This window comes from Sus scrofa, chromosome 1, assembly GCF_000003025.6.
Source record: "Sus scrofa isolate TJ Tabasco breed Duroc chromosome 1, Sscrofa11.1, whole genome shotgun sequence".
Classification (NCBI taxonomy): Eukaryota; Metazoa; Chordata; class Mammalia; order Artiodactyla; family Suidae; genus Sus; species Sus scrofa.
The window spans coordinates 207,471,756-207,492,727 of NC_010443.5; the positions used below are offsets into that span (position 1 = coordinate 207,471,756).

The following is a 20,972-nucleotide window of genomic DNA, read 5'->3' on the forward strand; positions in this document are numbered from 1 at the left end:
TATAATTATCTGAGAGCGATGTCTAGAAATGGAATTCCTGGTTGAAGGGCATACGCAGTGAATAATTCGACATTTCAGAATTGCACCCCCCCCGCCCCCACAAAAGGCTGCATCAATTGCAATTCCTGCTAGCAGTGTTTTACTGTTTTCATATGCAGTTGAGCATCTTTTCATATGCTTGTTTATTTTTACATCTTCTTTTGTGAATTGTTGTTCAGATACTTAAAATTTGTCATTGCGTTGTTTATTATATGCCTTATATGAGCTCTTTGTATATCCTGCAAGAAAGAAAACTGCAGCCCTTAACAGGTATTAGCTGGGAGCTAGCCTGCCGCTAGTACCTGGACCCAGGTGTTCCCTACTTAAGATAAACCATCACAAGAGAAAAATATCACTATCAGACCAGGTTGTTCTGTACCTGTGATGGAATGAGACAAAAATAGGACCATTCAGATCTGAGTACAAATAAAAATAAGACCACCATGCCAATCGCAAAAATGACCAAATATCTTCCCCAGCTAACGTGGAGCCTGCCACTGTTTTACCAATGACAGCTTTTCGCTTCATTCCTGCTTCGTTTTTTTCAAATGATTTGTGCTGGGAAATTTTTTTCTTTCTGTGTCAAAGAACTTCCCTGACATTTTTCTAGAGCGCCATAATCCTTTTTCTACCCTAGAACTTAAACGCTTGAATGTACATAATGATGCATATCTTGCTCTGATTAAGGGTCTTAAGAAAGGTTAACTCACAGCACTTCTTTCTCCAGGCCTAAAGGTGTATAATTGGCTCAAGTTAGTGGTAACTAGGAATTTTACCAAAAATCCTATATTTCATAAAAAGAGAAGCTCAGATATGAACCTTCCTTCTTCTGATAAAATATTCTTTCAATAAAAACAAAACTAAAAAAAATCATCAGAGTAAACATTCCATTAGTTATTTAATTGAACTTTTACACTATTAGCAGTAAGAAACTTTAGATGGAAAACAAAAGGTAGAGTATCCTGATCTTAGCTTTTAGGGCTGTAAGGTTAAGATTACTTGACTCCAGTGTATTTTCCTCATTTCTACTGCTTCCCTGTAAGAGGCTGTTCAAACAATATCTTTATCATATTTTAACATTCATTTATTTCTAAGAAGAAACTAATTACCCTTCAAAATATGAAACTGTACTACCAGAAAGATTAGAAAAATATTTTCAAGCAAGAGCACATTTGCTTCTGGCCAAAAAAAAAAAAAAAAGAAAAAAGAAAAAAAATTTCTCATCTGTTAGGCTATTAAATGTAATGTGCAATGAGAAATCATTAGTTTACATTTTTAAGGGCTGTCATTCAGCCATATGGCCTTTAAATGAATGCATTTTCTGCTTATTGGATGGCATTACTGGACTGTCACATATTTTTAATGGTATAAGAGAACCTCAGCCAGGTAAAATATTTCATATGTTCATTTTCAGTAATGTCCTTGGAAACGTTTTATGTAAACAATTGGGAGATGTTGAAAAATATTTACCTTTACCTAATGATAACAACAAAAATTTACATTAAATAGAATTGTTCACAATATCAGTTTAAAATATTGTATTTATTTCTGTATCTATGATCTTCCAAAAGGATTGAATACCAGTAAGTGCTTAATAAATACTTGTTAAATGAATGAGTAAATTAATTTTTCAGTAAAAACACAGTATATATCTTGAATTACTTGGCAGTATAAAAGGCAAAAAGCATATAATAAAGTGAGAAAAAGGGAAAAAGGGAAATTAAATCACTAAACTCCAAATGAGAAAAGCTAAGGAAAATGACCTCTGTATGTTGTCTTGAGATCACTAGCAATCAAGGCAAAAGGCACGTAACATCATTTTGTTCTTGGAAAGAACATTGAATAACCTCACATAATTAGAATAGTTTATTCATTTTTCCTCATTAGGAAATGATGTATGTCTGGAATGGTTTTCCACTAGTGAGCAAAAGAAAAGACCTTTCTGAAAATCTTTTGGTAACTGTTGAAAAGGCTGAGGCAGCTCTGCAAAGTGAAGGTAAGTATGAAAAATAAGAGCCTTCTCCGTTCCTTTTCCTGTGCACATCTCCTTGTGTTAATTTGTGTGCCAGATGAGGACAAAAAAGCTTGAGCCACAGGTGTCTGGGCTCAAGAAAGCTGAAAGAAGTCGGCTACAAAAGACGAGAGTGTGTGATTCTATTTGTACAAAATATTGAGGATAGATCAGTCTATAGAGACAGAAAGTGAATCAGTGGTTGCCTAGGGATGGAGAACTGGGATTGTGTGACAGCTGAAGTGTATGGCACTGCTTTTTGGGGAATAATGAAAATGTTCTTAAATTGACAGTGGTTATGGTGCACAACTCTGTAATATACCTAGAACTGTTGAATGCACACTTGATGTTTTATTTTTGTCTTTTTCATCTTTTCACAGTCACACCCATGGCATACAGAGGTCCCAGGCTAGGGGTCGAATTAGAGTTGTAGCCACAGGTCTATGCCACAGCCACAGCAATGTGGGATCTGAGCTGCGTCTGTGATCTATACCACAGCTCACAGCAATGCTGGATCCTTAACCTACTGAGTGAGGCCAGGGATCGAACCTGTGTCCTCATGGATACTGGTCAGATTTGTTTCTGCTGAGCCACAATGGGAACTCTGAAATGCACATTTTAAATGGGTGAATTATATGTCATGGTTATTTTATCTTAAGTATTACAGAAAAAAAGACGAAGACAGTTGAATTTTAGAGCAGCACAAGGGAAATGTGTACTCCTTCTGGTTTTAGTTGGTTGTGACTCTTTCCATGCCTCCTTTTTGCTCTCTAATGACTCTCGTTTTCATAGCCACAGAGAATTGTTTCCAAGTTGAAATCTTGTAACATTTTTATTTATTTATTTTTTCCTCATGACTTTTGATTGTCCTGGAGATTCCTCTCTAGTTCATTGGAAGCTCTGTTTACTGGGAGCAGCTGGTGTAGTAGAAGGAAAATCAGCTGGTCTGGGCTTATAGTCCTGGCTCTACAGCTGTGAGACTCTGGGAAATATAACTCATCCATACCCAGGAGGGCCTGAAGTTTCTTTAAAATGGGGGTGGTGTCACACCAGATGATACCCAGAGTTTTCTTGCTCTGGTGTTTTCTAGTTCTCTGCCGTAAATAGAGGCTTTATCTTTTGCTTAAAAAATGCCCTAGATGATAGCCTTTGTTGTGTTCCTTATCAACTCCCAAATCATTCCAAGATAATGGTCTTAGCTTCTGGAATGTTCTAACCACAGAAGTAAGACCAAAACTTCTGAGCTGATAAACACCGAAAAGTGTATAGAGATTCTAACAGTTAACTCGTTTTTCTTAACTTGAAGAAAATGGGCACTGAAGGAATACTGGCTTCCTATTCAATATAGTCTCCATGAGGGTGATTAAATTATTGTGAGCAGGGATAATTACCTCATTTGCATCATTTTTTACCTCGACCACAGTATGAGGCTGAACTGTTTAATGAAATTTCTCTTTATACTTACTTTAAAAAAATTAAACATGTCATTATGGTTAATACATAATAGGTGCAAAACGTCACCCATATTTTTCCCTCTGTCCACAATTATTTTAGAATTTCTGGGTTCGCCATCCCAGGTTTATTCTTCTTTTTTTTAAACTGTAATCAATTGTTATTTCCCCAATACCCAGGTTTATTCTTATAGTTATGATCATAGTGTACCCAGATACACTCTAGCCTAGGTTTTTTCATTTAATATATCATAAACTCTTTCCCATTAAAATATAATTGACCTATACCACTGTATTAGTTTCAGGTGTGCAACATAATGTTTGATATTTGTATACATTGCAAAATAATCACCACACTAAGTCTGGTTAACATCTGTTACCATACATAGTTACAAATTTTTTTTTCTTATGTTGAGAACTTTTAAGATCTACTCTCTTAGCAACTTTCAAATGTATAATACAGTATTAACTAAGTCACCGTGCTGTATAGTACATCTCCATGATGTGCTTATTTTATAACTGGAAGTTTGTAAGTTTATACCTTTGACACTTTCACACATTTCAGCCACTCCTAAACCCCTTGTCCCTGGCAACCAACCAGTCTGTTATCTGTATCTATGAGCCTTTTTTTTTTTAAGATTTCACAAAGAAGTGAGATCATATGATGTTAGTTAGTCTTTCTCTGTCTGACTTTTTCACTTAGCCTTCAAGGTCCTTCATGTTACTACAAATGGCAATAGCTGAATATTTCAAGGTCCTTCATGTTACTACAAATGGCAATAGCTGAATATTTTATATATATAATATATATATAATTATTTATAATATATAAATAACACTCACATTTTCTTTATCTGTTCATCCATCTATGGACACTTAGGTTGTTTCCATAATCTTGGCTATTGTAAATAATGCAGCAGTGAACAAGAGGGTGCATATATCTTTTCGCATTACTATTTTTTTTTTTCCAGATAAATACCTAGAAGTGGGATTGCTGGATTATATGGTAGTTTTATAATAAATGTTTTAATTGTTGCTAAGTAACCCTTATAGTAATTTCAACAGCTTTGTGTACTTCCATGGAGCTAATATATTGTAATTTAATTAACTCTTTCAGTATTGTTGGGCATGTAGGCCGTCTTCCATATTTAAAACAATTCTAGCTTTTACAAATATCATATGAGATCATTAATATGTGGAATATAATAAAAAATGATACAAAAGAACTTACTCACAAAACAGACTCAAAGATTTCAAAACCAGACTTAGGGTTACCACAAGGGGTGGATTGGGAGGTTGGGATTTGCATATACACACTATGCAAAATTGATTAGTAACAAGGAATTACTATATAGCCCGGGGAAATCTGTTAAATATTCTGTGATAGCCTATCTGGGGAAAGAATCTGAAAAAAAATGGATATATATATATATATATATATATATATATATATGGCTAATTCACTTTGCTGTACATTATAACATAGCATTATAAGCCACCTTTATTCCAATAAAATTTATTACAAAATTCTAGGAGTTCCCGTCATGGCGCAGCAGAAGTGAATCAGACTAGGAACCATGAGGTTGAGGATTCGATCCCCGCACTCTCAGTGGGTTAAGGATCTGGCCTTGCTATGAGCTGTGGTGCAGGTCGCAGATGTGGCTCGGATCTGGTGTTTCCCTAGCTCTGGCATAGGCCGGCGGCTGTAGCTCCAGTTAGACCCCTAGCCTGGGAACCTCCATGTACTTCGGGTGCAGCCCTAAAAAAGACAAAAGACAATAAATAAATAAATAAATAATTCTGGCTCTAGATGCCTATCAATAAGGAGAAGAACTATAAAAGAATGAAATCCGAATCAGTGGTTGTATCTACTAACAAGCTCAAAGTTTCAGGCTGGATAGCTAAAGAATCCAACAGAAAGAAAGAGCAGTGCTGTTTTTTGGTTTGTTTGTTTTTTAGGGCCACACCCATGGCATGTGGAGGTTCCCAGGCTAGGGGCTGAATTGGAGCTATAGCCCCTGGCTTATACCCAGGCACAGCATCGCCAGATCCAAGCTGTGTCTGCAGCCTACACCATAGCTCACGGCAACACTGGATCCTTAATCCACTGAGCAAGGCTGGGGATCAAACCTGTGTCCTCATGGGTGCTAGTCGGATTCAATCTTGCTGAGCCACAATGGGAACTCTGAGCAGTGCTGTCCTGAGTCCATAGACCACCACCCTCCCCACCTCATCACAAGCCTTCTTGCAGACACAAACAGGGAAACCAAGTGAGTGGTATATTCTACTCCACTGCTGAAGAACAGTCATACATGAGCCCATCTGCTGATGGAATAGGAGTATGTCACCATTCCATATTAAAGGCAGCATTTTTTTTTTAAATAAAAGAACTATGGTTTCCTTTCTCTTCTTTTTTCTTCCCCATTTTACAGAAAAGTTATAATACTTCAGTTCCTTTTGAGCTAAAGGTTAGGTAGAGTAGCCAAAATATTGAGGTGTTCTTCTTCATGGCCTGATAATTCCCTTTGATTTCTGGGTACTAGGGAAACAAGTGGATGCGAAGGCTCAAGAAACTGGGACCAAAGAAGGATTTTAAACTTTGTATTTATTTAACAAAGAACCAAAGGAGCATATGTATAAGTTAGACAAAAGACTCACTATATGGACATTTCAGACTTCCTTTGTCTGTGTTCCTGATGTTCTATCACTAACATATTTTCTACACTCTTTCCATTAATATAGAGTTATGATAAACCCCCTTTCATTTTTTATAATTGTCTTTTAAATTTTTAATTGTAGTAAAATGTACATAATATAAAATTTAGGTGGCCCAATAATGTTAAGTATATTCACTTTGTTGTGAACCAGTTTTGGTAACTTTTTCATCCTCATTAAATAATAACTTCTCATTTCATCCTCTCTCAGCTGCTGGCAACCACCATTTTACTTTTTGTTACTATAAATTTGATTGCTACTGCTCTAAAGACTAGGTATGAGTAGAGTCACACAGTATTTGTCTTTTTGTGACTGCCTTATTTCCCTTATCCTAATGTCATCCAGGTACATCCATTTGTAGTATGTTTCAGAATATCCTTCCTTTTTAAGGCTGCATATTATTCCCTTGGATGTTTAGACCACATTTTACCTATTCATCCATCAATGCATATTTAAGTTGCTTCTTCTTTTGGAAATTGTCAATAATAAATACTTTCATGAACTTGGGTAAGCACTTTTTTTTTTTTTTTTTTTTTTTGAGGAATTCCTTAAGATATAAGCCCCGAAGTGAAATTGCTGGATCATATGGCAATCTTTCTTTCTTTCTTTTCTTTTTTTTTTATGGTCGCACCCACAGCATATGGAAGTTCTCAGGCTAGGGGTCAAATCAGAGCTACAGCTGCCTACCTATACCACAGCCACAGTAATGCTGGATCCTTAACCCACTGAGCAAGGCCAGAGATCAAACTCGTGTCCTCATGGATACTAGTAGGGTTCATTAACTGCTAAGCCATGATGGGAACTCCTGGCATTTCTATTTTTAATTTTTTGAGGAATTGCCGTAGTGTTTTCTAGAGGCCGCATCATTTGATAAACATCCCTACGCATAGTGTACAAGGGTTTCAATTTCTCTACATTCTTGACAATTCCTGTAACTTTCTCTTTTGTTTGTTTCCTTTTTTGTATTTTTTAGTAGTAGCCACCCTAATGCATGTGAGTTGATTTTTTTTTTTTACTATTTTTAAAGCAGAATAATTTCAAAAAAGGGAAAATACTTATTTTGAGTGGAAAAGTCAATCTTTTTACATAAAGCTACATAATTTTAAATTTTAACTAAAATAAAACTCTGTGAAACTTTACTTTAAAAAATGAGATTTGACAAAATATACTTCAGTAAAATCCATTTGGGCCTTTGAACACATTTACTAGTATTTATTTTTTTGACCCAATATGGCCACTTTTCATTAATTTGTTCATTTGAACACTCTTAGATTTTCCATACTAGACATAGCATTATGATAGGCAAAGAAAGCATTGCTCTTGCCACTAAGGGAATTAACTGTGATTAAAACCCAAACATTTACAAATTAGGTGTAAAAATGAACATGTTTTCAAATAAGTGGATATGTAAAACTGGAAAGTAAAGAGAAAACTCATTAAGTGAAGTCATTTGTAGGGTGTTTGTCTCCCAGAGGAGTAGGCCAGCTTGCTTCTTCTATTTTACTACAAAGATAAGGGTTTTGGTTCAGTAGAATAAATTCTCATGTTTGAATGTCCATCCTTTGTAGCATAGACTAATACCTACCACAAGGGAGTAAGGCCTTTGTATACCGTCATCCCTCAGTTCTGCATGGAGTTGGTTCCTGGACCTGCTGTGATACCAAAATCCATGGATGCTCAAGTTCCATATTTAGCCCTCTGTATCTGTGGTTCTGCGTCCGCAGATTCAGTCATGGGTTTTAAACATAACTCAGCATCTGTCTGGTTGAATCTGCAGATGTGAAACCCTCAGATACAAAGCACCCACTCTGTTAAGAAGTTCTGAAACCACTGGAATTTTCTCCATTTGAGCAGGCTCTTTTTTTTTGTTTGTTTGTTTTGTTTTTGTTTGTTTGTTTTGTTTTTGTTTTTGTCTTTTTGCCGTTTCTAGGGCTGCTCTTGCAGCATATGGAGGTTGCCAGGTTAGGGATCTAATCGGAGCTGTAGCTGCCGTCCTGCACCAAAGTCACGGCACCTCAGGATCTGAGCTGCGTCTGCAACCCACACCACAGCTCACGGCAACGCCGGGTTCTTAACCCACTGAGCAAGGCCAGGGATCGAACCTGCAACCTTATGGTTCCTAGTCGGATTCGTTAACCACTGCGCCATGATGGGAACTCCTGGGCAGGCTCCTCACCTCTATCCCCAAGTTTATTTTGCCCCTACCTTGGTTGGGGAAAAAATTAAAGTAGTAATATTTCTGTCAGCCTGTGCATGTAAAATGCAATAGAGATTTAGAAAACCAGGCTGTTCTCTCCATCCATTCCTTTCTCTTTTAATGACATATTGAGGTTTTAGACTTTGAGACATATTTACACAGGGCAAGGGGGAGCTCAGACAGACAGACATACCATACTTTGTACAGTGTGTCTTTGAATGTCTTCCTGGTGGGTTAAAAAAAAATTGATTTATTTCCTAAAGATCCCTTTTGCTGGATGGAGCACAGGAAACATGTGATGATCCCTTCTAGGTCCACAGTTTATACAAGATGATTACCTGATTTTATGCCCCCACAGATCTTTTAGTAATTAAGATTGGATCCTTCAGAGTGAGGGGAAAAAAAAAATCCAAAATTGAAAAATGAAGTGAAGTGGTAAACCTAAGTTGACTTTGGCCTCCACTGAGGCCCCCAATAATAGGAAATGAATATGTTTTTGCTTCTCTTCCCTTTGGAAAGTGTCTCTAAAGTCAAAGATGGTAGAAGATGCTATTGGTGGTCTCCGACAATGCTGTAGTTATGAGAGGTTAGAGACTCAAAGGAAAGAATACCATTTAAAGAGAAAAACACTTGGTAGTGTGCCTGGAGTCTGGGCTTGCTGTTAATTCTAATAGTGCTTTGTTGGAAATCTACCTCTATTCAACATATAGCCAGAAGTTGGTTCAGTAGTTCTCCTTTGACTATTTGTTAGAATTAATTTGCTTGGTGAAATTATGTTGCAGCCATCATCAGAGTTACATAAAATGGAAAGTGTTACTTTGTGGCTTTTCACTTTCTAAATCTATTTTCAGATTTTTCCTTTGGTGCATTTCAACTAGCTTCTGAAAAGTTCAAGGTAGATATTTTTATAGTTTGGGCCTTCAAGCTTCCTTTTTCCTAAGCCCACCCTCTGCTTTATTTAAGTTCAACAGATCTTTTGTGATGAAAATATGCTTTGGCAGCATTATTATGTAATTTTTGGGGAGGTATAAATGGAAACTGTATGTTGAAATGTTCAACCATGAATTCACCCATAAGGATGATAGTCTTGATAAAGCTTTCACGTTTTAGGGGAGATAGTACTGTGTGGTCTGAGGAAATAATGATTTTGCTTTCTAAGGTTTTTGGAGGATGTGGGGTTTTTTTTCTTTCTTTCTTTCTTTTTTTTTTTTCTTTTTCTTCCTTTTAAATCCATTCTCTAAATCCCTAGCTCATGATCTAAATAAAAGTTGTATATTTTAATGGTACTTCAGCTTTCCATGGTGTCATGTCTGTTCCTCAGCAAAATCATCCTTCACTGAGCACCAAAATGGTGTGATAACACAAACTGTCATAAAATGAGACACAGAACTCGATAGAATGTGCAAATATGATACTAGACCTTAGCATCCAATATGGACTGTAAGGGGTTGGTTCTTGGCATGGAAAGATACTGCTTCTTGAATGTATATTTTAATGAGTGTCCATGATTAGAAGTATACATCGATTTTTTTGTTGGGGTGTGTGTGGAATGGGCTTTAAGTAACAGGGAAGATAATTTGTCATTGATATCTGTGGTTTTCTTGTTGAGTAACCTGTCAGATCTTGGAAGTGAGAGGTGAATATCAGCTCTTTTTAGCACCTAGAAGTAAAGTGACTCCCTTGAATTGGTTAAAGTAGCATAGATAACCTCCCCAAGCCAAGCAGTTTATTGATTAAAACACAAGCATGTGTTAATGGTGATTTCTGATGTTTGTACTGAAAGCAAGATTATTTCAGTTTGAGGGACTCCCAGGGCCTTGTCAGTTTGGTTTACTGGCCCTCCCCACCTGTGTTGTCAAGCCTGAAAGGTATAAATTACCAGTATGTCTTGGAATGGTTTGTTAGTTGCACCTAACTTGCAACAACAAAAACAAAACAAAACAACTGAAATTCACAAGTGGTGAATGTGAAGTGGCCACCATTGTCAGATAGATGCCACTGCAGATATGGTTCCTTCTGTTTAATATGTATTGTCCTTGGGCTGTAGGAAGTGAGGAGTCATTTTCGAAAGGGAAAAAGTCCTGAAAGAAAATGCCCTACCTTAGCCCCAAGCAGTTAGAAGTTTGTGGAGATTTTTAGGTGCCTTGTACTTCCTTTAGAACCATTTTATCTAATTTTATGACATAATTTCTTCTCCCAAAGCACATAACCTGGGAGAACTGATAAGTTGTAAACATAACGATCTGGAGAGGGTGTTCTCCTTCCTGAATTTTTAATGGGGAGAAGGCCATCTGCTCTTCCATATGGAAGCATTACCCTCTTGTGCACAAAGCCAGCGCAGTGAGGGGCCAGAACCACAGGAAGAGGCAGCCTGCTTGCTCCTCACCGCTTTACCTTTCCTAGAATTAATAAAGCTTTTACTTTTTTTTTTTTTGTTTTAACAGTTCAGGCTTCCTATTATTGTATATGAAGTCACATAACTCACAGTATGAGCACCCAAAAAACATTTAATTGGCTGGTGAACCCCTTAATAAAATGGTGTACTCATGTAGTAAACTCAGTATACTTTTAATTTGAAATCTTTTCATTGTATTTTGTTTAGTGGGGCATCACACATGCTGAGCATATTTTCCTTGTTTTTAAATGATCCCTCTGATACCTAAGAACTGTTCGTGCTGCCTCTTACAGAGGATTTTGATGAGTATTTTTCTTTCTGTGTGTGAATCATGTGTTCCTTTTTGCTTTAAGACTCCAGTGACTACTCAATAGATGATGAGTGCTTAGTGAAGTTGCTGAAAGGATGCTGCCTGAAGAACTTACAGCGGCCACTGCAAGCAGAATTATGTTTCAATCATGTGATCCAGAGGTAAAAGCAGACAGGGGAACCAGCCTGATTGTAAATTGTGGTCTCTGGAGAATGAATCACTGTGAGAGAATGATACTTTTATCTCCCTTTTACTACCCTTTTACTTTGCGTGACCAGAAAGTGAACACAGTGTCTTTTTCCTTATGCTTTAAGAACAAAATTATGACCCAAGTGGAACATGGCTTTATGCATTTCCACTTGGTGTGCAAAGGTGACTTACAAAAGCTCAATTTCCATCCAGGCTGACAGGTGACCATCTAAACTCTGGCAGCAACATATTGAGCAGCTGATGCTTCTTTTTTTTTTTGTCTTTTTGCTATTTCTTGGGCTGCTCCTGAGGCATATGGAGGTTCCCAGGCTAGGGGTTGAATCGGAGCTGTAGCCACCGGCCTATGCCAGAGCCACAGCAACATGGGATCCGAGCCGCGTCTGCAACCTACACCACAGCCCACGGCAACGCCAGATCGTTAACCCACTGAGCAAGGGCAGGGACCGAACCTGCAACCTCATGATTCTTAGTCGGATTCGTTAACCACTGCACCACGACGGGAACTCCTGATGCTTTCTTTTGATTCATGTGTTGCCTGCCATTCATTTATTCCACAGATATTTGAGTACCCACTATGTGCCAGAGACTGTGATTCTGAATCCTGGGGATTTAACGTTGAGTAAACAGACTCGCCATCATGGTGATGATAATTTGGCAGGAAAGAAGACTGATGAACACCGTGACTGCTTCTCTGTTGGCAAGGGGCATTTTTCCATACATGAATGAGTTTTACTCCCCCATAGCGCTGATGATGATGTCCTGCTCTTGTGCTATAGAGAGTTGAGTCAAGGTTCTGATGCCTGGCCTTCTTCTCTACAGCTGGAGTAACAAATGCACTTGTCCACAGGGGCCAGGCACGTGACCTTACTGAGTGATGGCTGGAATGGAGATTAGTGGGCACTGCAGATGAGGGAGATTGTGTATTCTCTCTAAAGAGTGCAGCCACTCCTGAACTCTAATTGATTATTGCTCTGGACAGTGTGGGCCCAGTAGCAATAATCCCTACATTTTTTTTCATCAAAAGCCTGGAGTCTGAATTTTATGTAACATCTCCCAATTTTTAAATCTTGGCTCGATATTTCGGAAACTATTGTGTCAGCCAAAGAGATCACAGCCACAGACCTCCACTTGACATCATCTGTTGCACATCATGTGCTTTTCCATCCATAGTTACTGATTCCTCTCTTTCTGACAATATTTTGTGGAAATATAGGAGGGCTGGTATCCTAATAAGAAGGGGAAAGAGAGAGTGTCTATTTCCCAAATAAATAATGCATTGTATTTAGTAAACATGTTAAAGAAGTATCTGTCAAGTTCTCTTTTAGTGGTGGTTCTTCTTAGGATCAAAAGGATGACCCACTTTGGCAATTGGTTGTGGGTTTTTTTTTTTTTTTCATATTTGAATTGCTTGCTCGTGTATTTTATTTTTTAATTAATTTTTTTTTTGTCTTTTTGGGGCTGCATCCACAGCATATGGAAGTTCCTAGGCTGGGGGTCGAATCAGAGCTGCACCTCCCTTCCTATAGCCACAACAATGCCAAATCTGAGCCACGTCTGCAACCTACGCCATATCTCATGGCAATACTGGATCCTGAACCCACGAGCGAGGCCAGAGATTGAACTTGCATCGTCATGGACACCAAATGGGTTCGTTAGTGTTGAGCCGTGACGGGAACTCCTGATTGTGAGCTGACTTTCAGTGAGGTTGTATCTTGAGACCTCTAGGAGTCTAGGATTGAGGAAGAGTCCCTCTTTAAAGTGATTTTACTTTTTTCTGCCAGATACCCCAAAGGCTTTTCCAGATTGTGGCCACTTTCATGTTAATTTCATTGCTTAGAGGTTCTTGGATCCTTTGGGCTACATAACTTTGTTTGCTTTTTTTTTTTCTTTTTTTTGCCTTTTAGGGCTGTGGGTAGAGCATATGGAAATTCCCAGGCTAGGAGTCAAATCAGAGCAGCAACTACCATCCTACGCTACAGCCACAGCAATGCCAGATCTGAGCTGAGTCTGCAACCTACACCACAGCTCATGGTAACACCAGATAATTAACCCATTGAGTAAGGCCAGAGATTGAACCCATATCCTCATGGATTCTAGTCGGGTTCATTTTCATTGAGCCACAGTGGGATCTCCCTGGGCCACATAACTTTGAATTGCAAATTCATGTAAGGGCAGGCCTATTGGTTATTAATTTCTCAAGGGATGTGTTTTTTCTTTTTACTTAGAGTGCAGGCCAAGGGGCCAATTACCCTGTGCCACGAGCAAGTTTTTGCCATCTGCCCTTTCTCTGGGTGGAGCGAGGCCCCAGCATTATGTAGAGGTCCCACCCCTGGCTGCCTTCTCTATGTAGGCTCAAGGCTTCACCTCCTGTGTGGACACTGAGACACAAAGCCCAGGCAGATTCAGCATGAAACAGACCCAGGAGTGCATTGGCATCATTCACAAGCTTCTAGTTCTGGTTTTGTTTTGTTTTCAGTTCGAGAGTTTTTCTTAAGTTTTTGTAAGCTGAGCCATGCATTTGGAAGGGTGTTGCTCTTATTTTTTTCAGTGCTTCTAGATAGTTTGTTGTCAGAGCATTTTCATAATATTGCTGAAAACAGAAGTGTTTACCACTTCCTCCTTGACATTTTTAAGCATTATAAGACACTGGTGCAAAGAGGGTTGAACCTTGGTGAAAAATATGAGGAGTCATTTTCTTAATGGAGTCATTTCCTGAATACGTTCCTGTTGGGGAGGGATGAACTTGTACTTTCTGGGGTTAATCTTTGAACATCTGCATATGTTTGTCTACCTGAAGGGCAGTAAACTTTCCTTAGCACTGAATTTAGATCAAGGAATAAAATAAAGGAGTGATATATTAAAAGCAAACTATTTATTGCCATGATTTGTTAAGTTCTTTAACTGTATAATGACTGCTTTTCTCTGTTGATAGGCTTGGTGTTGTACCTGTTTTCTTAAAGATGGGGAAGATAGATATAGATATATAGAAAAAGAACATGTTCTTTGTTCTGTTAAGACTTAATTACTTTTCATTCGCTCTTTTAGTGAAAAGTTACTGAAGTATGACCACTACCTAGTGCCGTTTACTCTGTTTGAGTTGGCATTTTTGTATAAAAACCAAGGGGAAATTGACAAGGCCATAAAGGTCCTAGAAACTGCAAGGTGAGTGAAAATGGCATGTTTTCCCTCATTGTTGTGGAGTCGGGAATGTCAATACTATTTTTACAACAGCAGTAACTTTATACACTTAAAAACGAACACATTAATGAAAAATTAGTCATGACTTGCTAATTTATGCTTAGCTTCTCCTCATGGCCTTTGCTGGAATTGTGCTCTTTCCAACCTACTTAATGCCTGACCCTATGACTGTTTACAAATAGTTGTGATTTTAAGTACCTACATGACAGATTTCTAACCTATTCTCTTCTATATCAGGGGTCAGCAAACTTTTCTGTAAAGGGCCAGTTAGTGGTATTTTTGGCTTTGAAGTATGAAGTCTCCATTGCAACTACTCAACTGTATTGAAAGCAACCACAGAAGACAACATGTAAATGCACGAGTGTGCCCAGATTTGGCCATTATTTTGGTCATAGTTTTCTGACCCTTGGGGTATTCCACCAGCTCTCTCTCATTCCTTAAAGAGCCAGAGATTTGAAGAAGCCCTTTGAATCTTCCCCTCTTTCTTCTTTCTTACTACTTTTGCAGTTTCAAAGCCCTTCATCATTTCTGCTGAACAATAATGACTCGTGAACTTGTGATCATGGCTCACTTACTGGTGGCACAAACCCTGTGGTCTGTTTGCTTTGAACACTGCTTGCCATAGAGAAAGAACGCCATGATAGCTCCAGGCCATAAATAGCTTAGTGATTCATTAGTATGCTCACTTACTCAAATTCAGCAAGTATTCACTGAGTACCTAATATGTGTTCAGGAACTAGGAGAGGTTCTAGACAGACAACTGTGCATAAAAAGGCAAGTTTTCTACTTTGTAGGTTGCAGGGGGATGGATACGAAGCACATAAGATAAGTAGCAATGGTATGTGCTTTGCTGAGATTTGCAATATGATACAGGGTACCTTTGTATTACTTTATTTTTTGCATTTTTTAGGGCTGCACCTGTGGCATATGGAATTTTCTAAGCTACGGGTTGAAGAGGAGCTGCAGCTCCCAGCTCACGCCACAGCCACAGCAACACGGGATCCAAGCCACATCTGTGACCTAGCCTGCAGCTCATGCTGGATTCTTAACCCACTGAGCGAGGCCAGGGATCCAACCTACATCCTCATGGATACTAGTCACACTCTTAACCCGTGGAGCCACAATGCGATCTCCGACCTTGGTATTACTTTAGATTAGGTTGATTCTGGAAGATTTCCTTGAGGAGGTGATATATAATTGAGACTGGTGTTATTAAAGCCAGTCCTGAAAAGATCAGTCACCAGAAAACTGAGTAGGGAGCACTCCTGGGGGTGTGGGAGGGTGTTGAGCTCCTAGGTTGATAATGATGCTTTACTGAAATTGGGAATTTAAAGAAGGAGATTTGGGGAGAGGAAAAAAAAAAGCATACTTCTGTTTGGATGATGATATTTTGAGGTACCTATTAGGTATTCACATGGAGATGGTAAGTTGACAGTCAAATATAGAAACATGGAGTTCAATTAAAGGTCAAAGCCAAATGTTGATATTTCAAAATCACCAGCACATAGACTATAATTTTTTTTTTTCTTTTTATAGCCACACCTGCAGCATATGGAAGTTCCCGGGCTAGGGGTCAAATTGAAGCTGCAGCTTCCAGCCTACACCACAGCCACAGCAACATGGGATCCGAGCCACATCTGTGACCTACGCTGCAGCTCATGGCAACATGGGATCCTTGATCCACTGAGCAAGACCAGGGATCAAACCTGCATCCTCATGGACACTGTGTCAGGTTCTTAACCCACTAGGCCACAGTGGGAACTCCTAGACCGTGATGTTTAAAGCTGTGGTGCTTGATGAGGTCATTGGTGTGTCACAGAGTAATCCTGCTGCTTTTTTTGGTGATTTTTTGTTTCCTGAAAGTTTCAAAATAATTTTTTTTTTTTTTTGGACAGGGTGAATGAACATGTTTACCTTGTTTCTATGAGACTGCCTAAATTTTCCAGTTTAGAAAAGGGGGTGAACTATTTAGAAATAGTTCACAAAATTTGTTAAGGCTGCCTTCTTGCTGTTTGTGAATGGCTTGGTAATTAGGTAAACATTGCTACTCAAAGTGTGATTTTTAGACTACCACCAGGAAGCTTCTAGAAACACATAATATTGCCTCTTCTCACAGGAACCAGAATCTGCATTTTAACAAAATCCACTGTTTTGCATATCAACATTTGAAAGCAAATAAGGAACGAAGAGGAGAGGAAGCAGGGAGGGTGGTGGTGCCCTGATATGTAAAGGAATTTTGACATTACAATTTTATTGTTATTTGTCTTTAGAAATAACTACAAAGATTACTCACTGGAGTCCAGACTACACTTCAGAATTCAGGCAGCTCTTCACCTCTGGAGAAAATCTTCCTCAGATTGATCGGAACATGAAGGATGGAATTTTCTCTCAATTAGTTAGTACTGGCATCTGCTATAGAGTAGACCTTATATTAAAGTGGAAGGGCGCTTTTGTGAATGAGAGACAAAAAACGAATTTTACTGTCAATATTTTCTATCATCTGTGTGCTTTACTTTTGGTCACATAAGTGTCCCCCTCCCCCCATGGAATGATCAGTAATGTCTAGAAAACTCTTATACTTTGCCTCTCCAAAAAGAATTTCATATCAGATTTGAATCGGAGAGTGAAGAAATCTTTTAAAGGACTCACAGGTACAATAAAGTCTCATTAGATTATTTATTTTTTTAATGTGGAAATGAATATTGTTTAAGTAGCAAATGACTCACAACCTGAGTCCTTTTTAGATTTGTTGGTCAGTTAAACTTCCGAGATATTTTATTGCCTGGTATATCAGTTTCCGAGGGGAAATAATTCAAAATAGCTTAATAACCTTCTGAAGACTCTTGAAAAAGACAGACAATGAGTGTGAACAGGGACAGGTAATGTAGGCGGAAAAGACCTCTTTCTAGAAAAGATGATGAAATGTTATTGTTTTTTATTCTTCATGTAAGTTAAAGGTCATGACATTTTTGAGAGACTCCTGTTTTTGAATGTACTTAAGTCAATCATTATTATAACAAAATTCAAAAACTCCATGTATCTAAAGGGAAGAAAAAGTTATACTTTAGAACTTATCCTCAACCTTAACCACGAGAGCCTAAAATATATATGCTGATTATTTTTCTTATAAAATTGCTGCTGCTTTAAGTGATATGTAAAATATCGGTAATTTTTACACTCATAATGTTGGTGTGTAAAGTCTAATTTTCTAATCTCTCTAGCACTGTGGTGGTTCCTGGTAACCATCTGGACTGTGCTTAGTCCTTTAAAATTTGGAAACTTAGTCACATGAGAGCCTGACTGCAGGTCCAGGCTCTGCTGTAGGTAGCAGTTACCAGGATGATCTTTAGGGAGTTCCCTGCTGGCTCCCTTACTATGTTTTCTTCATCTGTGAAATGGAAAAAGAACAGATGACTTTCAAGGTCTCTTTCAGTTTTATAACTGTGGGTCTGTGTCTTAGGTATTTATTCTCAGCGAACAATGTTAGAATGTTTAATCCAAACCATTTCCATTTCGCGTGCGTTTTATTTTACAATCACCACGGCCTCCATCCCCCCTCCCCCACTCTCCATTCTATCTGTGCAGCGGCTAAGGACATGACTGCATCTATGAATCGACGAATCAGGGTTTTGTCTTATTTCCATTTTGAAGAATAACTTGTCATGGAAGCCTCTGCAGTTCAACAAAAACAGCCCCAGGATGGCCCTCGGGAGCCCGTTTCTGCACCTTAACAGTTCCTCGACATGGAGCAAGTCATTGACCCTTGCTGGGACTCAGTTTCCCCAATGGGGATAGCAGCACAGCCTGGTGTTTATGCGGGTTCAGTTAGATAACGAATAGGATAGCTTTTTGTACACTGTGAAAAGCTGTATGAATATGAGTCATTGTGATAGTTAATGGTTTTTGTATACAAATGACGGTTATCAAAACCAAAGTACTGGCCGGGTCTGTGCTCTCTGATGTAAAATGAAAGAAGCGTGGAAATTCAAACAAGCTTAAATGTATTTGTGTATTTGGCACTGACAGTAGCTTGCATTATGAATTTTCTCCTTGCTGTTTATTCCCTGCTATATAAGCCTGTATCCAGCAGGTATTTGGTTTTGTTTTCTTTGTTTTTTTTCTTTCTTTTTCTTTGTTTTCTTGGCCAATACGGAGGATGTATTTCCAATGGAAAATGATGACTATAACTCTATTCGTAGTACCACCCCTTCAGATAATATTGGTGGTTGATTTTATCATGTGCTGTTAAAATGAATCATATAACTTTACTTTAGATCTGGACAAAAGAGGAAATAAATTAATTATCATTACAATTAGTAGTGGAAAATCTGCTCGGCAATTTCTTTGTATATTACTTGGCAAAAAGGTTTCCACGTTCCTTCGAAGAGCTTTGGTAGTGTTATTTTTAAAAAATAAATAAAAAAAAAATCTCATATTGCTTTTGTAAGAAGCTGCAAGTTGGAAAAAAAAAGTCAGTGAAAAATGCTCCTTCTGGTGTAAAATGGAGACAATTTAAGCTAACGGTGGTTATTTTTGTTTTATTTTAACTCTACCAAACAAGTGGAAAAAAATTTGCCTCTGCCATTAAGATTTTCCCTGTTACTTGTTTTTATTTTGTTTGTATTTTTATTTTCTGTCCCTTTACAGTGACTTGATAATCTATTCAATGGATTTTTAAATGTAATAACATTAAAGCTACAAATATTCATCTGTTTTCCTGCCACATTCAAGATACCATGGTAGTGCTAGTTTCTTGTGACATCAGCTAATACTGCATTTTTGGAGTCATTTTGCAATTCAGGGTGTTCTGTGAAGAATGAGAACTGAAGTGATCATATTTTATCTCCTGTTTTGAGGGGCATATGTGAGGATGTTGGGCTGGCAATGTGTCTGACAGTTTGTGCAGTTTGTGTAGTTCTTAGTATAATTGCCTTTTTATTATTATTATTTTTTAATGGAGAGCCAGGGTTTTGATTGGTGCTATGTTAACTTAAGACTCAAGTAGAGGTTATGCTTTGCGGGATTGGTGACAAAGAAAGCATGATTTCCACTTGACAATTCATGGCAGATTAGCCATATCAGCTCATATATGAACATATATTTTAATGTTTCTATGCTTCTCCTGGATACAAGAAGGTCCCAAGATATATAGGAAAAAAAAAAGTTCATTGATTCTCTGTCTCTTCTGCAAGTGAGTAGAAGCTATGGGGAAGTGAATTCCAGATTAATCAGCATCAAGGATTTTTAGTCATTGAAACAATGCAAGAATATAACCATCTCTTTTTCAAAGGAGTGAGTTTAGCAGAGCCATGTGACTATCATTCCTACCTGGCCTGAGAGCTTGTAGTTGAGCTTTGAGGTCACTGTGAGCCTTTGATTAGGCTTCCAAATCAGTGGGATATGTGTAAAGAAGACTTACCCCGTTAAAACAAAAGTGAGTGTTCCTACTTTTGAAGCTGCTTTGAGAGGTATTTATGTTATGATGGGCATGAATGGCCCCTGCTGTTAATAATCATTATGGTTTCACTTCTCATCCATTCCTTTAAAGAGAGTCTGTTGACATTTTCTTCCTTCCTTTCTTTTTCTTTTTTTTCCCCTTTTTTTGTCTTTTTAGGGCTGCACCCATGGCATATGAAGGTTCCTAGGCTTGGGGTTTTTGAATCGGAGCTACAGCTGCTGGCCTATGCCACAGCCACAGCAACACCAGATCTGAGCTGTGTCTGCCACCTACACCACAGCTCATGGCAACACTGGATCTTTAACCTACTTAACAAGGCCAGGGTTTGAACCAAGTCCTCATGGATACTAGTTGAGTTGGTTAACCACTGAGCCACGATGGGAACTCCGACATTTTCAAATAATAATTTTTTTTCCTTTGGTTGTCAAAAATAACAATTTAAAAAAAGTCTTTGTGATCAATTGGAAAAATTTCTGTCATGATTCTAATGGATTCTTCACTGATTTTCTTTCCTATTTCCTTTTTCCCTTTTCTTTTTCCTATTTCTTTTTTTTTTTATAATTTTTTTTATTTTCCCACTGTACAGCAAGAGGGTCAGGTTATCCTTACATGTATACATTACAATTACATTTTTTCCCCCACCCTTTCTTCTGTTGCAACATGAGTATCTAGACAAAGTTCTCAATGCTATTCAGCAGGATCTCCTTGTAAAGCTATTCTAAGTTGTGTCTGATAAGCCCAAGCTCCCGATCCCTCCCATTCCCTCCCCCTCCCATCAGGCAGCCACAAGTCTCTTCTCCAAGTCCATGATTTTCTTTTCTCCTTTTCCTATTTCTTAACTAGGAAAAGTTATTTTCTTCATATTTATAAATCATAAGTTCAAGTACATTTAGTTAAAATGAGTTAATGAAGACTCCAGTGATTGTTTTGAGGTCCTAGGGTTTTGTGAGTCATGGGGCATGGGATGGATCTTGGGAAATTATGTGAT

General features: G+C 38.2%; 1 protein-coding gene across 1 annotated transcript in view; it reads left to right on the forward strand.

Moving 5' to 3' along the window:
- Positions 1-18,998, forward strand: part of TTC39B (tetratricopeptide repeat domain 39B) — a 143,409-nt gene extending 124,411 nt beyond the window's left edge. The window contains 4 exon segments of the mRNA XM_021063500.1: positions 1,927-2,035; positions 11,162-11,279; positions 14,374-14,490; positions 16,797-18,998. Coding sequence (XP_020919159.1) covers positions 1,927-2,035; positions 11,162-11,279; positions 14,374-14,490; positions 16,797-16,887 — 435 coding nt within the window. The 3' untranslated portion in view covers positions 16,888-18,998.